Genomic DNA, 20,801 nt, shown 5'->3' with positions numbered 1-20,801 from the left:
AGGATGTATGATGCCAACATGGGAACGTAGAACCAATTGCTGGCTGCCCGCAGCTCTCTTGAAAGGCATTCTTTGATTGGTCTAAAATTTTTCATGTCTTTGTCAGACTTTATTTATGACGTTTTAGGAATGTCGCTGATGAACGCTGATCTTGCAAATAATTCTGATTCTAAATGGCTAATTATATCGAGAACCGAGTTTATAAACGGGAGTACACAAGGTCTACTGCTGATGCCTATGGGATTTGAAATTGTCTTTTTTCGTGACTTTAAATATTGGTATTTCAGGTGCCGCCAAATCAGCTATTCGTGCAAAAAAGGTGTTCGTGCGAAGTTTTTCAGCGGGCGGGCAAACTTAAAACCTTATCAGCGGGCGGAAAGAAAAAAGTCAATATTCACGGTGGGTGGGGAGAAAATTTCTGGCAGTGATTATCGGAAAATAGGTAAAGCGAGGGAATGCTGTGGTTGATAGACGCATAACTTAGGGGAGCAATATCCAAAGGTTGAAGTAATAATATACACATGGGAATATGGACACCCAGAGAGCAACAGGAATATCAGTGGTGGGGAGAGAGCAGTGGGGAATATCAGTGGTGGGGAGAGGGCAGTGGGGAATATCCGTGTTGGGGAGAGGGCAGTGGGGAATATCAGTGGTGGGGAGAGGGCAGTGGGGAATATCAGTGGTGGGGAGAGGGCAGTGGGGAATATCAGTGGTGGGGAGAGGGCAGTGGGGAGCTTAAACGGCCGTGGGCAGTGGGAAGCGGGCATACCATAAATACAGGAGGGCAGTGGGCATCATAATTCAGTACAGGAGGGCATATTTTCCGTATATTCTTGTGTGAGGGCAGTTACGAATAACTCTTATTTTCCCCTCCAAATTATAGGTCAAGGTCGATAATATATAAAATCAGTATATCAGCCTTCAAAACAAGTTTTGTGATGATTTTGAGAAATAGACGAAATTTACCAGTTGGCAGCACCTGGTATTTGGTTTGCATGAATCCCAACAATTAATACAAAAACTCTTACAGCCAAACAAATTCTGCCTTGAATTGAAACTGTTACGTATATCAATGCATACTAACACTTTTTGCTTGAAACACAAAAATGAATCATGACAGATAAGAAAACAGTTGAAAAAAGCAGTCATTGAAAAAATGTTATTCACAAGAATAATCATTATTTTGTTTCTATCAATCTGGGACTTTATTTCCAGGAAAATGGAGTTTTATTAATTAATTATTTATTTATTCATTTATTTATCCATTCATTCATTCATTCATTCGACTTTTATGTACTTTCTTTATTTAATTAAAATAGTTTTGACATGTATTTGTACACATCATTGTCGCCAGCAGATTTCCCTTTGCAAACTTCTTTTCTTAGCGTTAAAGATTAAACTGTGCTGACGACATAAGAAATTTGCAGATTATTATATTAGAAGCGTCATTAATGCTAACTTATGATGATTTCTTCACTCAGTTTTTGTTTTTTATATCGACCGTAATTTCATATTCAACTTCCCAAATCATTTTGATACACGCAGAATTCAGCGTATCAACTAAGCCCGACAGGTGTAAACTGCGTTGTTATTGTTGACAGAGAATTCAAATGTAAACAGTAACAGCGTTTTTACACGTATAGACGCTATGTTCAATATGTTGACAAGCTAAATGAAGGATATTTTAGTATTCTTTTGGAATAGAATAAGAACTTGCAATCGGCATGCAAATATTAGTAATGAAAAAGTCATCAAAAGTTAGTATTACTGGCCCTTTAAAGGACAAATACATAACAGAACTGATGGGATGCAAAAACTGCTTCGGTTCCATAAAAATAAATTTAATGATTCTAAAATAACAGAACTAAAACCTATGTCTACATCAGAGTCGTAAAACGCCTAAATTATTTGAAATCCGACTTGATTTTGATTTTTAATTCAATCATGAACATAACTGTTTTTAAATTCAATGTGAATTACGTTAAACTGTCACTAGATGCAGTATCCAGAAAATTAATTAGTCTGTGTTTCAAATGGTCTCGCAGTTGCGTAAATAAACATTTGCCAAATTGATTCAAGGGAACGAAGGTTTAATTTTGACAAAATATTACTGTATTTTTCACAACTTACAAGGACGATGAATTTTTCCGACGTTTAAATGTCCAATCAAAATAGCGTTGTGTATTTAATGCTGAGAACAAAACACCAAGCCGATTTCTAAGTGGTGTGTAGTAAAATGGATATGTATTCCTGTAAAGATATCTCATTTACAATATCGACTCATGATAAGGAAGGTAAAATATGCCTCGGAGACAGAAATTCGGAATCTCATGTTGCTTGTGTAAACTCACTTTGAATATTGTGGAGTAAATTAAGTTTTAATGTCTTGCTTTTATGAAAATGGACTTAAAGGTGGCAATTTTGAATTCCAATTTCGGTATAATTTAGCACAGACCCTTGAAAGTCTTTGAGTTTAGGTAATTTGTTTGTTTACTACAAAAACCAAGGATGGCGACCTCTACGTTTATTGTTCATTTGAAAATGAATGACGATGTTTTCATTGAGGAAAGTTTGAGCAAAAATAAAATCTTTCCGTTTCGAGGCGCATTCTACTTTGATATAAATAAATGAAGTGAATGTACTATTTTCTAAAACTACCCTGTACACTGTCTTCACAATTGGTATAGGATTCCTGAATGTGGAATATATATATCGATTGATTTAAAAAATAATAATATCATGTAAACTCTAGAGACTGTAGAAGCTTCGACTGACCAAAGTTCAAGGACTATCATAAAATATTAGGGGATTAGATAAATGTTTCAACAATGACCAACTGTTATTATGCAAAAAAACAGCTACTGGTACATTACGCACACCCTATATTCTTTGGTCCTGTTAAATATCATTATTTAATGTCGAACCGCGCCCTCTTTTTCCACAAATGTGCGTACAGTGCAAATACAAACACAGACTTTAATGAAATAGAGTACGTTCACCTTTCTATAGTGCCTGCACTTAGGTAACAAATGGTCATCGTTGAATCAAAATCTTTCAACACAAAAACATGTCACTTGTTAATCATGTAATAGCATTTGCTATTCTAACTTTAATTATTAAGCTAACAAAACTGGAACGTTCCAAATCTGACCCTGAATACTGTTTAGAAGGTTTCAACAAAGTGATAACCAACGTGGTACCACTCAATCCATGTAAAGAATTACAAATAAATTACTTTATCTTGTTGCCAATGAACAATCGACAATTAAAATCCATGTTTAGCAGTCACTATGACAAATCCACGAAAAAAGTCCCCTTCCCACATATTATATCATATCATATCATTCAGTCTTGTTTGAAACCTCCGTTATCAAGCCCAGTTTTGTCATCAGATGACATGATATGATTTGTATCAGAAGTGTCAACTTTGCTGCAGGCATCAGCTGAGGCGCTATCTTCAATGTCCATATTGACCTGTAATTCTATATCATTTGTTTCGATTCCCGGTCTCTCCCCTTCCTTCTCTTCCTTCTCTTTCTTCAGTTCGTCCCATGCTGGCCTGTACAGTTACAAAATAAACGTGAATACATCAACAATCTGTATAAAACGTTCTATTGGCTCTTGGACGAGATTTCACTTGTTTCCAGGTCAGTGATATAACTATTCTCAAAGCAATGTCTTTAAGTCAATACATCATAGTCCTATACCTACTCCATAGTTAAAGGGACAATGTCAATGCATCATTGTCCTACCTACTCCATGGTTAAAGGGACAAAGTCAATGCATCATTGTCCTACCTACTCCATGGTTAAAGGGACAAAGTCAATGCATCATTGTCCTACCTACTCCATGGTTAAAGGGACAAAGTCAATACATCATTGTCCTACCTACTCCATGGTTAAAGGGACAATGTCAATGCATCATTGTCCTACCAACTCCATGGTTAAAGGGACAATGAACGTCATAGAGTCATATTTTGTACCATGCTGAGGGGGTATTAAATAGACGAATATTTGGCTAAGTTGAAGGACGGAAACACTTTGATTTTGAAACTCCCACTTCATTTATCAAAAATTGTCTGGTCAAAGTATAGATGTATTTTACCAATATACCAGACAATATGACAACAATAAAACATATATTGGGTCGTATTCTCTCTGTGTTGCGCCTTCTTTTGATGAGATTAGCTTGGTAAACGGACGTGAGTAGAAATCTGATAGCTAGCTTTTCGTCCCATTTCCGTCTAAAATGACATCAATTTTTCTAAGAGGGCTTGAACTGTTAGCTGTATTTCTAGGGTCAATGGTTGCCTCAATGATGAAGCAATGTCCATCCTTCATATTCAATATTTACTCTTTTTTGTCAAGCAGAAATATTAAACTGACAATGAAATCTGCAAGAAGGCGAAGCGTATTTGGATATACAAGAGATAATAATAATAAGGTTAACTAGAGAAATAATTGATGGAGAATTTGTCTCGGACTCAGGAAAGCATCCGTTATGTCAGTTCCCTAGTTTGGAACTACTGCTGAGCATAGCATGGAAGTGGAAATTTGTCATTTCAGTGAGTTTCAAGTTAGTTTTTGGTCTCGGTCTTTGGTAAATTCAAAATCCATATACACTGAGTTTCTTACGTTCCAAATATCTCTCCTTCATGAAGCGTTTCCGGGAATTCCTGGTTGTGCGTTTCTGGAAGTAGCAGAACAAGAAATCCAGCGATGATGGAAGCAAATGCCATGATGAGATAAGGTAGCGGATACCAGACATCAATTAATAGCATAACATAGGGTGATATGATACTGCCAACACGAGCACAAGTCGATGACAGCCCCATTCCGGCATTTCTGAAAAAAAAAATCAAAGTTCCTCAGATATTTTGTTAACCTTTGCATAGTTTATCAATTCGTTCTTCCTTTGCGTATCTCATTGGCATATGCGTCCGATAAAAGAATAAAATGGAGAAAGAGAGAAGGAAAAAAGAATTAGTAGACCTGGTTTGAATAAAAGGCTGAAATGAAACAGTTTAGGGGATTTAGAATGAACATGGTCTGGTCCAGGTAAAGTGTCGCTGGGGAATGTGACAACAGCATTTGGAATTTGTTCGATGCGAGATTCGCCAGACAACGAAGACACTGTATTTTGCAAGGGAGGGATGGAAGATTGGAGGAGATACATGTAGCAAATGAAAAAAGTGGTAATAAAGAATTGGACTATATGATGCAGAGAGGACATTAAATAAATTGATAAAAGAAAAGTATAAATGGAATATTGAAAGCAAATGATGGGTGTACCTAATAATTCATACCTAACGGTTGTTGGGTAAATTTCACCGGCGAAGACATACGCTATAGCAAATCCTCCAGCGCTGAAAAATTTTCCAATGGTTGCCCATGCTGCCGACACTTCAGCGATTTCTACAATTAAAACACAGATATGTGGTTGGATCCTCTCACTGCGTTTTCTGCTGTCTTGTCACACTGAAGGAAGTAGTTGTTTTTGAAACTTGAAGGTTATATTTCCTGTCGGGTTATGAAGTAATTTAAAATACTTATGTGACCATGACAACCCTGAGTCGTACGGACGGAAAAGTTAACACATTTCGGAGCTGTTAGGGTTTTCCTCACATTGCATGAAAATCAAAGAAAACCAGTTTCTCTAATTAGCTTTTTAGGATTGGAGAAACTGTACTTGGCGTGTTTATTGTGTTTTGTGTAGACGGCAGTCACTGCCTTGCATGAACATGTATTGGTCTCTTTGGTTATGTGTGTGCGCATGCGTGTATGTCTGCAGATGTTTTACCGTACCTGGGGGTACACTTATAATCAAAGATACGCCACCGAGTACCATGTACCAGAACATTGTCCAACGCCGACCAACTTTGTTCAAAAGCCACCACACCGATAAGTATGCTGGGATTTCCACAGCACCGGATAAAAGAAAAGCAACGTATGGGTTAACTCCAAGTTGGTCTGTGTTCATTGATAATCCATAGTAGACAAAACTGACCGCAAACCTGCCAGTGAAAATATTGAAAATATTGGAGAGTGCCAGAAAAAAATAGTAAGAAACAATTGCCTTGCATTAGCCAAGCATTTATCTTCACAAAACATGAACTTCATCTCGTTCTTGTAATTAATCAAAATATGACGAATGGGAACCTCAGGGCAAAAATTGTAATTACGGAATAACAGTTGTAGACGAATAACTCACCATTGATAACTCATGTTAATAGTCCTTACTCTCAAATTTGGTGTTTTGAACAAATCAATCATTGTGCGTTGAACTTCATCGGTGTTATTCTGAAAAATAAAATGTAAATTCAGGGTCGTAAAGAACTGACGTCAGAAAGAAAAAGTCTGTTGTTTATTATATGGAATGTACAAACGAAATAGTTTGAGTATCATGTTGTTATGGTTACGTTAGTTTTTCAGGGTTTTGAAGGTGGAGGCTGGGTTTCAACTGAGATAGTCATACTGAGCATTATGGTTGAATATTGTTTTCAGGTCACTCATAATGTGTTGACGACGCCATCTGCTATTGAACTCTGAACTCTATCTCATAATGACATGACCCAAAGGAACTCCAATTCTACTGTTTGTTGTACCGATTCGATGACAGCAAAAAAGATCCGTTGTCAAATCTGTATGACGTCACAGAATATTAAAGTTCAAAAGGTCAAAGAGGTTGCAGAGTTCAGACTCATAGCTGAACTACAGGCGATAGCACTTGGAAAACTACACCTAATGGAGTTTGGAAAATGGAAGATGGCGGGATTAGGAAAACTGCAGAAACTACAGAAAATTACACTCATTTTTGGTCTAAGGAGTGACGTAATCATAATGGTGCTAGATCGATATTCTAATCTTACCTCTTTCTGTTTTTCTTTTTCTTCTGGTGATAATTTTGCAAATTCTCTCTCATCGGCAAACATATCGTCTGGTAGGGATACTTTGTTTATTTTAGCAGCTTTCTGAAGTATGCTTTCAGCTTCGTCAAATTTACTTTTTTGTAATAACCACCTCACTGATTCGTTGATAAGCCTGTGAAACAGACAAAAGCTTTATTTCACATCTTTCTCTTTCTTTTTTTTTCCTTTTTTCCCAATTTCCTACTGTCTTAATAGGCAACCGATCACCATCCTGTGCTTTGGTGTACGTCTGATTTGTATATGTCATGGCGGTCAGTATTTAGCAGTGTGCACTGTGTCTCTGTCTCCCTGCCTATGTATGTATGTATGTATGTATGTATGTATGTATGTATGTATGTATGTATGTATGTATGTATGTATGTATGTATGTATGTATGTGTGTGTGTGTGTATGTGTGTATGTGTGTATGTATGTATGTATGTATGTATGTATGTATCTATCTATCTATCTATCTATCTATCTATCTATCTATCTATCTATGAATACACGTTCGTTCATGTGTATAGGACTTACAAGTTATTTCATAGCTCAGCCAGTATGTGTCAATTGCTCGGCGTTGTCTAAGAAGTTGTGACATATTCATAATTTGACTTTAGTTCAGTAAAATGTTTAACCACTAACCAGTAGTAGGGTATAAATACAACGCATACAATCGCTGCAACAAATTGTATTTTCCTCCAATCACCATTGACTGCTGCAGCGACAATGGCAAGTAGCATGTATCCACAGGCAAAAAATATCTCAATTACTATACCACACATAGTTCTGTACTCCACACCGACCAACTCAACGCCTTAAATAAATAAATAGATAAATAAATAAATATATATATATATATATATATATATATATATATATATATATATATATATATATATATATATATATATATATATATATATATATATATATATATATATATAAATGAGAAATAGATAGACTGGACTCGGGAAAAATTCATGGGATTGGGTTGTCTGCAAGTTTTAGTGAGTATTTTAAGTTGTATATTATAATGGTAATTATGAAGTCAGATTTCAGTTCCTATAAAGCGCAAAAGTAATTTGAAGATAATTACGAGAAATAGCATTGTGACTGTACCATACTATATATTATTGCCTGAATACATGGGTTTATGTGCCCGAGAGCAGGTGACAATTTGCCCGACGCCAGTAGGGCAAACTTTCTCCTGCTGCGAGGGCACATAAACCCATGTATTCAGGCAATAATATTTTTATGTCATACCTCTTCACAGTTAATGCTATATGACATTTAGTTACATGCAGAGCATTTTCAAACAATTTTACCATTATCGACCAGCATCGAACAGATTTTAACGAAAATTAAAATAGAAGTGCGCGCATGGATATTTTACATCTAGCGTTAAGCGTCTACTTTGACCTCTAAAACATCGAAGGGCTTCACTTGACCGGGTAAACATGGAAACCGGTCAGTACATCGTTCACCGGCCCGCTAACTCCCCGGATGTTCCTTTTCAAATCAATGCACTAATTTGCACTCACATGTGCATGTAATAACATCAACTAGAGTCACGTGCTGCTAGCTTGGACCCAAACATTTTTGTTTTGCTTTGTGTTTTTCTTCTTCTGAGAATGCAGCTTTAAATTCATAGTGCTGAGCTACTGCTATACAGAACTACAGTATTTAAAACACCTATTTCTCTCCCCTATAGCGATATTGTTCGTCGTCTTGATCATTGTTATTTTTATTGCCGTGACTAACCGATGACGTCACTTACCTATGACGTAACCAACAAGAAACATCCCTGTGGAGCAGATACCCATTATCAATTGGCAAATCAAGAAGAAGGCATATGATTGGGAGACAGCGGCGCAGAAAGCTACGATTATGGCCGTGATTAACGAGACGAAGAATGTTGGTTTTCTGCCAATTCTGAAACAAAAATAACGAATTTTTAGGCATGTGATGATTTCACGATGACCAACGATAGTCATATCAGAATGTTTTGAAAGTATTCAGTCGACGTCTTTAACGAAACATGGCCAGCGTAAGCTAGATTATCTTACGTAATATTTTTGATAATTCAATCACCAATTGTAAAAACTGATTGACTTCTGTAGATACAAAATCGTCGATAATTGTTGATAATTGTGAAATGCCGATGATAGAGTAAAAATATGCAGAACTTACACATCGGAAATTTGTCCACAAAACAATGCTCCAATCAGATTTCCAAGCGGTACGATAGATTTTGATAACTGACTCATCCAGTTTCTGGAACAGACCAAGTCATACTGTGGGAAAAAAGATATCTGTAAGATACTACACTGACGAAACGAACCCAAAAATGTGTGTTGTTTCATTCCGAATTAAGGATCCACTACCTGCAACCATCGTATTTTTTCAGTATTTTTGTTTTCTTCTTCTACCAACAAAATCATGTCGGAAGTTTAGTATTCGATTTTTACATACATTGTGTATAATGTTCGATGTAATGTTATTGACTGAATTTTCAGACTTGAATCCATTTGTTAACAATAGCATGGCATATTTTACATTAGGCTAATGATGAATATTTTATGATATTTATTGAAGAAGAATACTAAAATATACACCGCCACCGTTATAGAACGAAAGTAATGAAACTATTGTCGAAAGTTACGGAGCAAAATACATAACAGGATTTAGAACGAGACGAAATTTCATCAAGAGGCAAAATTCTAATGTAATTTAACATTTATTCTCGTCTGCAATTTTGGTGAAGGTTTGTTCATCTCGATTACATGTAGGCCTGCGGTAAAAATGAGGCCTGACAAAAATCTAAATCTTTGACACGAATTCTCCAGATTAATTTTTCTTCCAAGATGAATCGTTGATGTATAATCGTAAATTTAAATACTTTTTTAACTTTGATGCCACAAACTTATTCCACATTGATGAAGAACTCATCATCGGAGATGAAAAATCGTATTTAATCTGATAGTTGTATGATATCATGTACTTTGTATCCAAAGTGTGTGACCATCAGAGTATAAGCTACATCATATATAACACCAACTTAGGGGTACTTCCGTGGAGGGCGAGGTACCCAATGCTCCTTAGCACTGTGAGGTTGCTACAATATTGGTCCCTGGAGGGATCTATGCTACGTTCATGAATACGTCAAGCTGGTCACGTGCATTTATAGCTGTTGGATGTAAGCCTTATGTCACATTTTATCTTAAACAAACGCGTTTACTGAAAATATACAACATACAGAACAAATAGGACAGTCGTTGTCGGCGAATACAAGTATAAGATGCATCGCTACATATCAACAATATCAAGAGATTGTCAGCTTGGTTTGACCCCAGTAAGATTAATTTGTGTGGATTGTAAAGCAGCCAGTGATACTGGAATGAATGCAATCATAACGTTTGTAAATGATCGATGCCCTTTGTAAATACGTAGAATCCAGTCAACCTTTGGTCTACAACACATCGATGTGTATTTGAACGAGCTATTTTGTTATCACCATTTTCTTCGATGTTGACGTCAAAGAAAATCAAATGAGTAACAATATTTCATTTTTAATTTGATGAATGGTGCTATCACTAAACTCATAGAAATCTACAGATCAACCTGTCAATTGTTGGCAATGACACATTCAACAGATGAAACTTAAAGAAAAAGGGACCCAAACTCCCGAGTCACCTCAAACGATAATGACTATGTTATAGAATTTTTACAGCATTGGGTTTTATCAAAATTTCATTAAATCAAGATCTAAGGTAGCTTAGAGACAATAGTACTTTGCATTCCTGTTGGAACTGATACATCTTTTCATTTTACGTCAAAGCGACCACAGACCAAATACTCCATCTTTGCGCATAGCGACTGCGCACGGCGATGACAGGGAGCTATGATGGTCCTGTGCAATATTCTTGACAGTATTCTGTTTTATTTTTTCTGTGATATTTTTGATGAAACAATTCTATTTGACAGACAAAACAATCCCACAAATTGAATCTACAGTGTAAAAATAAAGTAGTCGTTTAATGATTGCGCGGTGATAATCATTAGATGTGGAAATGTTGTAATTTGCCGAGTCGGATAAGGAATTAATAATTAATTAGCAGTGTAATAGGTATACTCTTTGTTTCAGTTAATATGTCTGAGACCTTGCCCTTGTTGTGAGAAACAATATAACATTCTAAACACATAGAGTGCAAGGTTGGAAGGGGCGCTCTTTTATTCACAGATGCACAGGTGCGGTGTTTTTTTTAAATGCAGTGGTTTGGAGACTAGTAAATATTTAATCTGATGACACAGATACACAAAACAGGTACACCTCTCCAAAGTCGTCAGTGACCTACCGTCACTTGTTTTCGTCATGTTATTTTACACTCACACGATGCTTTTGAAAAGTAAATGTTTTAACAGGTAAATAAATTCGTACGCGACTTAACTTAGGAATTTATTTCGAGTTAAGAATTCTGTGCACAAAATTGAATGGGTAATTTTCCTTACAGTTTGAGGTTGATTTATGCTACTCTTATAGTAAGGGTTCACCATGGCACTTTTTCGGAAGCTTTTACAATGGCCTATGTTATTAATGAGGACACAACAAGTCCACCAAGGTCCCCTTGTCCAAAGCTCAAGAGATGAAGGTACCATAATGGTGTAATAAATTGATGGAACTTTCCGCTGAGATAATCTTTTCGGTGTTTTGAATGGCCGGGTACAGGTGGACTCTTGTATAGGTCACAACACGTGATACAAAGCAAACATCATGTCCTGAACACTAGCAGGAATGAAAGAAACGTTTGTCCATTCATAGACAGTAGAGGGGAAGGGGAAACTTCCCCCTCTACTGTCTATGGTCCATTCAGGGTCTTACCTCGTGTACAACGGTTCTTTCGTACGTTGATGTATCGTACACCCATCCAACATCACAATTAATCGTATCTGTACGTGGATAGCATAAATCCTTAGATATTCCACTGGATACGTTAATATCATACCTGTTGCATTTGTCCCACAATCCGTCGGAATCGAAAGGGATAGTACAGTTTTTTAATGGTGACGACTCTTCGTAAGTCTGGTTGTCGTATACTTTGCAGTAGTGGTCAGAAGACGCGCTGAGAAAACTGTTTGCTAGATTGAAATAAGCTGATGGAATTGCCGCTACACATATTAATAAGTACATGTATTTTTGATAACGTCCAAATTCGCCTAATTTTGGCAATATATCGTCGAACTTCATGACTCGCTCAGGTATAGTCTGCTTGCTATGGCCTAGACAATGCAAGCACTATAGAAATAATCCTATGGATCTGAAACAGGACACAAAAAATAAAAAACAAAAATTAGCTATTACGAATTCTTCTTTAGGAAAACCTTAAGGTAGTATGCGCCTCGAAAGTGAAAGACTTTAACCCTTGCTCAAACTTTCCTTTAGGAATATTTCAACCATTCTCTTTCAAAATCAAGAATAAAAATCGGGGGTCACTCTGCAAATTTTGGTACTAGAGAAACAAATAACCAAAGATTTACGGATATTTAAAATTCAAAATGGCCACCATCCCTGTGTTAACTCTGTGGAGCAAAATAAATTTTTCGAATTTCAAAAAACTAAGCCAGTAAAAAGTTTTCTTACACCAAGAGCTTTCAAATGAACCCCCACAAGTGATATATCAGAAAAGAATTGTAAAAGTTTGAGAGTGCGAATATCTGTCCCTGAGGCGCATTCTACCTTAAGAAGAATGTTGAATTAAAATATATACCTTAACAACCCTCAGCAGCTGTGCTCTCGAGACCAATGTCTGACCCAGACCCTCCGACGACACACTGGTGAAAAGGGACTCGGTGGATGGTAAGTGGAGGGACCGAAGTGGGCCAGAGTTGAGCACTTGCATCACAGAAATTGTTAGAAAGGTTGGACCAGATCTCCATTGGAATCATAGACATCGATGTCGATTTGCAGTCAAGCTGAGAGAAACTAAAAACGTGAGAAAGAATTACAATTGCATGGAACGAAACTTTGCAAAGATTCTGAAATTACAATGTCCATATAAAGTATCAAGGAATGAGTGAATGTGTGTGTCATGTTAATGATGATGATGATGATGATGATGATGAGAGATGATGATGATGATATGAGAGAGAGTCATTTTGATGATGAGGAGGAAGAGGAAGAGGAGGGGGGAGAGAGAAAGACAGACAGACAGAGAGACAGAGAGACAGACAGACAGACAAACAGAGAGAGAGAGAGAGAGAGAGAGAGAGAGAGAGAGAGAGAGAGATGCATACTTTAAATTGAAATTCTCCAAGATTTAGGTTTGCAAACAGCAAACAGGTTTATTTCACTTAAAAGATTAGATAGGGCAATTTTCTACTGTCGTATTTGAATAATACATGATTCAAATATGACAAAGCTCTTGTAGAAGCCAACAATGTGTCGGTCATAAAACGTTACTCAGACAAGTTTTGGAAAGTATGTTTTTTATGTAAACCTGCATTTCGGGATTTTACACTTTTGATAAAGTTTGCAGGATAAAAAGAGCTCTAGTTTGTCTTACACCTTGGAAAGAATTTAATTTTAGTGTGAAATATAGTTATTTCAGCGTTATCATAAAATTACGGGTTTCCGAATGAAATATGAAACTAACGGTACTTGAATACACCAAATCAAATATGTTTTGTATTTTTTATCACTTTCCATTTGCATAATGTGCGAGTGTCTTATTTCCACAACAGATCCCTTCATATCTATTAGATTGCCATTTTATTTCAGATTAGGTTCAGAGCTATGGTATAGTAACAGGGGGAGGGCGATGCCGTTAGTTGGAGTTCAGGTCTTAGGGGATTTTATAATGGAATGGAGTCGGATAATTTGGCTTGACGTCGTCGCTGTAAAAACTTAGACTTGCTCCAAGTCTGTTGGCATATAAGTATCAAAACATATCGAAGGACTGAACATCAGCAGAACCTCGCGCTAATGGTAGGCGTAGATCGTGGGGTGAACGCCTTGGCCCACAGCTTGGCTAGCCAGTAACTCAGCTGCCGAGAAAAGCCAGGCGACTGGGGCCAGTCTATGAAAACTTTAAAGCCAGAATGGCGAAATAAAACTAAATATGTCACTCAACAGTCTGGAATGCTGATTGCATACCTCACATTTACGCTCTAAAATAACTAAAATCGCAAAGGATATGCTGGAGGTTAAATGTTAAAGTAGTTCATCTCCTGAAGGTCAGTTTGTGAACTCACAGTGCAACGTCCAATCATTGAAATATGTAGATTCTTATCGCTGTCAATTTATCGAAGTTGGGGAAATTTCCATATTTATTTATAATTAATGCTAGACGAAAACACCACAATCACTTTATTAAATCCTTTCCAATGCTTTACGAGGAGGCAATTGCCTCCTTATATGAAAATATGCCATTTTTAAACCTCCGAGAGAAAGATGAAAACCTATTTATAATCATAAAATACCGCAATTTCAATTTTGCCTCCTCGCAAAAACTGCTTGAAAATTGGTCAATAAATCTGCAATACGGTTCTATAAGCCATGAAAGGTCTTCATTTTTCTATGTGATGAGTGGACCCATGATAGATGAGATCTTTATGACAGACGCATCAGTGTTTACCCTCTTCAATCCGTAATCATTTGTACTATCTCGGACCCACTCAACTCTAGCATCAGGACGCCGTCAACAAACGAATCCTTGTTGAAAGAGTCCGCAAAACGAAATGAATTAAATAAACACACAGTTAGGTATTCAGTGGCATCAGTAAGACTGAAATAATCACTGAAATGTACAGATGCGCATGACTTTGGTGTTCACTCTGTGACGTGTCCGATAAGAATCTCGCAAACATGAGGTTCAACTTATTAATGTTACACTTGACATAGCATTTAGAGAATAATTATTACAGGGGATTCATACATCAGAATATCTCCTTCAGTCTCAAACTGGCAAAGGCATGGAACAAGACTACAACCACCGTACCACCGACAGTCCGTGACCTCATTACAAGGTACGAAGTTTTCATCCGCGGCCATTTCTCGTCACTATCCAAACTACGACAACTCAGACCTCATTTGGACAATAAATCCTCCGTTAGCTCTCAGTTTTAAATTCGTCAATATTCTTTCTGTTCTTTCATCTAATGCCTGGACTAAAATCGCGAAGCTTAAGACGAGCATATAGATGTTTTGTGTGACAAGCAAGCTCATAGCGATATCAAGTGAACACTACCCATATACGCAGTGGACAGGCGATGCACCGATCTGATTGGAGCAATTTAGACAGGGTTATCAGAAGCGTTGGTGTATGAAACCATAGACAGTAGTGGAAGGCGCGATGAATTTGAAAAATGGCGGTTTACTGTACCAGGATGCAGTACTAATAGTGTGCAAAAAGATCGTCTTTCATGGACTTATAGCGATTCAAAATGACAAGAGTCGAATCTATGACATAGCCAATCACGTGATGATGACCTGTGAGAATCTATCCTGACCGAATGTACGGATCTAAGACCAGAACCTCTAATAGTTTTTACATGGTAGCGAATAAATCTACCTCTCTTCTCCTTTGATTCAGCTGTCCACCGTATTTTTTTCCGAACTGATGGAGTGATTTCGCCCTTCAGACTCGGACTCTATTGTCCAGCAACAGTGTAAGGCCAAAAGTCAGCTTTACTTTGGCATGAGAAACGGTTCACACTCTTTGCAAGAAGAAACTATGTTTCAGTGAGATCAAGAATTGACAGTCGCTTATGGAAGGCAAGCTATATTGTACTTGACAGATGATCAATGAAGTCATGGTAGCGACTTGAAATCCCTTGTCGGAGACTTTTAAAACTTGAAAATCAGGCGATGTGCTTACCTTGCTATTCAAATAATGAATGAAAATGGATGACAGTTATAGATACAGATATAAATAATGGTATTAAAATTTGTGAACATCACAAGCGATAACACATACTCACAAAACAGCTGATGCAAGCACTAAACTTCGGAATTGAAAGTATTGCTCTTATACCCTGTGTGACGTAATTACCTCTGAAACTGATATTTTACCATCACAGAAGTCTTGAAAACGTCTAGCACACCACCGATAAGTCTGTAGAGTTTCTGGGGTTTGACGATGAGGTCAAGCCGTGCATGGTGACACCCTGTTTGATTTTACCACGCCACTGCTGACCCAATGACTAATGACCAGTGAACGACCTCTGGAGTTGTATATCTTTGATAACTCCGTGATCCATTCTCGGCTATCAAGACCAAAATCATAAGAATTTTACAAGTAAGCTTTCTCTCATGGCGTGAACAACGACGGTTCACTGAAGGCCTGGAATGATAATATATAGGGTTTGGAAACATTACACATGGTGAGAATCGAAGTTTCATGCTGATTTCATTTAATGCATTCAAGGCAGTTGTTGTGCCAGGATTGAAAGGAACATATACACCTGGTAAAACTGATACTGTGATCTCTAGCAACACAGTTACTTCTCTGTTGATTTATAGACGTGGAGATTAAGAGCGCGGCAGGCAGGGAACAATTTTCATGATTTGGGTAAATACTTTTCTACGCATCCAGTTTCAGACAGACACTGACCATTTCAACTATTAAACATTAACTGTTTGTTCAAATGAGCAAATAAAATAAAATAAAAATAATATATGAGTGAAAAATAATTTATACAGTGTAGTCTTGCCCAATGCCTCCCTGAATGAAAATTATTCATATCTGGGATTCCTGGACCGTATTTGATTTCATAAATGCAACATATCAAATGTCCTTTATTCTGGTGAAACTTTTCTGCATCCTTTGTGTATCAATTATTCATGTTTCGTTTGTAACACAATCATTGGAGTGCACATCAAACGATCTTACACAGCAACATCACCGATCGGAAGTTAACTCGTGTATGGTTGTAACATCTGCTCATTTCCTGCGGTCGTTTTTGAACGTTGGTCTCTCAAACAATGCGACGCTGTTCCTTATCAGTCCAGAAGCTTATCTTCCAAAGGTCTTCCGAGACACGTGAAATAATTGCAGGTGATACAACTATTTACATCTTTTTAATTTACACAGTGAAGCACCGCCCTTTGCCTGGCTCTTCTGATAATCAACACCAGATATTAAAACTTGATAGGATCGTACTGGACTCACTAAATGCAAATATAACTGCTTATTATGTCGAAATTCATGCATTATACGCGTAACAAGCACGAGGCTTTCGTTTTCAATACAACCATTTTGAATTAAACCGTTCTAGCAATATCAGACAAACGAATATCACTGATCAGAATTTTTGCATATAAATGTGAGCAACGTGAATGTGTATTCAGGCTCATCCAATCAGGCTCTTCCAAGCGTGTTACCATAGTGACGAGTTCATTCATTGGATGGGGGGAGGGGTACGAACTCCAATCCAAAGATCAGTGTGGCAACGATGTGTACTGGAGCAAAGTCTAAAGACACATCCGATAACGCCCCATCATCGATAGTTTCAAGGACAAATAATCCATCAACATTCAGCGCGCGTTCTCCTCCTCTTATCCAACCATGGTATAGTAAGTATCTATTAATACTCACGGCCCCTCTCATATATCAACGTCACCTCAATTAGCTGTCGTCCATAAATTCCTCTAATTTCCCAGTTAACAGACTGGATCATGAACATCAATGTCGTCATAAGACGTTTTTATTCATTTCTTTGAATTAATTTTTCTATATACCCTTTATGTGTCTTCTAAACCCTTCAATCGGTTACTATACGCATTGAATAAACTGAACAAGGTTTGAGGTTGGGACCTAAGGTCAATTATTATCTGACTAGGCTGCATACACAAATATGGGGGGGGGACTGGAGGAATCGCGATTGAAATCTAAATTTGTTTTAGATTCCCTTTCAAAACAGTTCAAATCTCAACCCTCCATATTATAAAAATTGTTTAAATCCCCCACTATATTTAACTAAAATTTTGTTATTGTTATCAACTCGCATTTCTTGTTCGACAGCCTATCACATGGCTTGAATAATTTTTATTATCAACAGGCTAGTAAGAAAGAATAGCCACGTAATGTTGCAGTGACCGAAAGTTGTTGTGGCTGATATGAGATGGACATAGAGAGATCGAGAGGGGAGCTCACGATCCGCAAGGGATCGGCGTGTGTTCCTTCTCGATAGGGAGTGTCCCTAGCTGCCTTTGAGATTTTTTATTGCTTTTAGAGGCTATTTTAAGCCCTTCTGTACATTCCCTAAAAAAATTATGACTTTTTAGTGGTAGGTCTTTTTTTATTTAAAGGAAAGTTTAGAGCTTTTTGATGATTGTCTTTTTAAAGATGATTTCAAATGGCAACTTTTTGTACAATCATTGTCCAATGCAATTACTATATTGATAGTAACAGTAGCCTTTGCTGAATATTGTGTATTTCAGCGTGCTGCCAGGGAGATAACAGGATACCGATGTTGATATTGTTATGTAGGTCATTTCCCTCACCCATGACATGAGTTTAATTAGTCCAGAACATTCTTAAGGTCATTCCCCCATGGCCTCGAATTCAATTATAAAAAATAGGAGACAAAATATTTTCAGATCCCACCCCTCTACCAATTGCTACCCGTTCAAATCTACCCCGTACAACCACCAGAACTTTCAACCCCCCCCCCCCCCATCTGAATTCCTCAAGCCCCTCAATCAATCAGTCAGTCAGAAGAGTTTATATAGCGCTAAAATCCAAACCCAGTGTTTTGCTCTGTGACACTCAATGTCTAAACCACACTGTATGCTCTGGAGAACTTGTGCGTTTTCAGTTTTCTTTTGAAAGTTTCCACCCCCCCCCCCCCGAAGTATTTGTGAATTCGGCCTTCTGTAGGTACTTTGACAGGGTTCAAATAGGTGGATATAAAATACGTTTTGACCGTTTGATATTACCCCTCGTGTTTATCTTTGTATTTTACGTACAACTATTTCAGTTTCGCGAGGATAATTATTACGAGAAGTTGGGAACAAACTTTGACGCAACTCATCATCCAGTCAGCTCAAAGACAAAATCCTATCCCATAATATGTAAATTATACATTGCTATCAATATTATCCATATTTCATTAATATTATCTCATACGCAGGATGGAGATACCTGTCTGAAGACAAATATGTACAATGTGCTTGTAGAACGATGTGCTTACAGCGTAAATATTTGCAAAGATTTCATGAAATCTGACCCTTTTGTGGCGAGTTCGTTGAGGTTTAAAAATAGTTCCATGTGGAATATAACTCTTGCAGCTGTTATCTTCTTGTTTTCAATGTTCTGAAATATTTCAAGATCGAATTTTTTGGGATGATAGTTTTTTATCTCAGAGAAGAATAGCTAAATTGAAAATGCAAGGTGTATATAACATCGTCGTGCTGGTAGGGGAGGGAGGGGTGGGGAGGGGTGGGGTGGGGAGGGGAGTATACAAACAGTCATCGCCCAGCGATGACGACCGATGCATTATATGTATAAGCTTATGAACACACACTGCGTGCACTGGGGTACGTGGAACTCATTTCGGTTTGATCGAAAACCTTCCCAACCTTCACAAAAGTTTCGAAGAGCGAAAAATCGGATGACGAAAGCACGGATTTGACTCCCCAAACATGATAACTTGTTGAAATAGATTGAAGGTAGCTTAATTTCTGAAATATGTTGGAGAGAGTTTTAATTTCTTAAATAGGTGGGAGACAGTTTGATTTCTGAAATAGGTTGGAGGGATTTTACTTACTGAAATAGGTTGGAGGCGGTTTAATTGCTGACAGAATTTTGAACAACAATTCTGAATTAGGATGGCGTAATTTTTGGATATTAATTGTTGGCGGGAATTTACGCGCGAAAATCGAAATTGAGCTACCTTCTTAAGGCAATGAATTTCGTTGCTCAAATGCACTAGTTTTTAATTATCCAGAACCTAATACCCAGTAAACACCAGCGACGATTGATGAAGATAAAAATCGGGGTTTTTTTGTCTGATGCCTGTTAACGACAACATCAAACTTCATGGCTTGCATCTGTCTGATTACGCTGCTGGTATGACGTCATCATCACGTACGCTGTGGATAGGGTCACTTCGAGGTGAGGAGAAACGGATACTGTACAATGTCAAGGTGTTGGTTGTAATAACTAAGTGTTCTCTTTGGAGAAATGTTTGTCGATTTTGTATTTTTTACAAGAAAGTACACGTACTTCAACTCAATAAAGAAGTACTAGATTCCCGTATACAAGTCTATCACATACATTTTACTAAACAGTATTCTCTAGGCTTACAGTTCTTGGTGTTTTGACGAACTCAAGTGCATCACAAATTAAATTGAGAAGTCTTACAATTTCAACAAGCGACCCTTTGTCAACATGCGCTACAAAATTTGTACAATGCTTGATCCAAATCGAGGTAAATTTTCTACGGGCTGTTGTGTGTCACGTGACACAGAACGAACACAGAAACAGACATTCTGAATCATCTTGTGAATTTCATTTCTTTTGAAGAATCTTTCATAAAATTGACTATGGAAATATTTTTCCACAGTGACGACATTTTGAACTTACCTCAGTAGAATTCCACAAATTTCAGCATATTACAATCAACAAGCTGTGTTGGGTGTCTGTATGCCCATCTTGGATGTTGTCAGCCCAAAATAACAAACTAAGCGACCAGATGGTTGTTAGTATAAATAGAATTTGAGATCAAGCGAAGCTTGGAATAGCTGCATTTAATGTCATAGTACATGTAAGTCTTCGTTTCAACATCTGAATAATTTGGTTTTTGTCGTCACAAACACAGACACAGCCACACATTTCAGACAAGCTTATTGTTACAGTTGAAAACTTTTCATTTTATTACAATCTGTTACATTGAA

The 20,801-nt window shown here is 37.3% G+C and overlaps 1 protein-coding gene across 3 annotated transcripts; it reads right to left on the bottom strand.

The window, feature by feature from the left end:
* Positions 1-1,281: 1,281 nt before the first annotated feature.
* On the bottom strand, positions 1,282-20,569 carry LOC139115087 (organic cation transporter protein-like). 3 transcript variants are annotated; one of them, XM_070676974.1, is made up of 12 exons: positions 15,880-16,092; positions 12,673-12,887; positions 11,787-12,222; positions 9,098-9,201; positions 8,685-8,839; positions 7,550-7,721; positions 6,869-7,040; positions 6,211-6,299; positions 5,805-6,013; positions 5,306-5,414; positions 4,635-4,844; positions 1,282-3,559 (listed from the first exon to the last, which is right to left on the bottom strand). In XM_070676974.1, exons 3-12 carry the CDS (start codon positions 12,150-12,152, stop codon positions 3,346-3,348), a joined length of 1,800 nt encoding a protein of 599 aa, XP_070533075.1. In that variant the 5' UTR covers positions 12,153-12,222; positions 12,673-12,887; positions 15,880-16,092; the 3' UTR covers positions 1,282-3,345. The 3 variants fall into 3 exon arrangements, with proteins under 3 accessions (XP_070533075.1, XP_070533077.1, XP_070533076.1); XM_070676976.1 differs by lacking the exons at positions 12,673-12,887; positions 15,880-16,092 and adding an exon at positions 20,491-20,569; XM_070676975.1 differs by lacking the exon at positions 12,673-12,887.
* Positions 20,570-20,801: the final 232 nt, after the last annotated feature.

The sequence above is a fragment of the Ptychodera flava genome, chromosome 17, assembly GCF_041260155.1.
Source record: "Ptychodera flava strain L36383 chromosome 17, AS_Pfla_20210202, whole genome shotgun sequence".
Lineage (NCBI taxonomy): Eukaryota > Metazoa > Hemichordata > Enteropneusta > Ptychoderidae > Ptychodera > Ptychodera flava.
The sequence above is the reverse complement of the archived record's forward strand: the minus strand, read 5'-3'. Positions and strand labels throughout refer to the sequence as shown.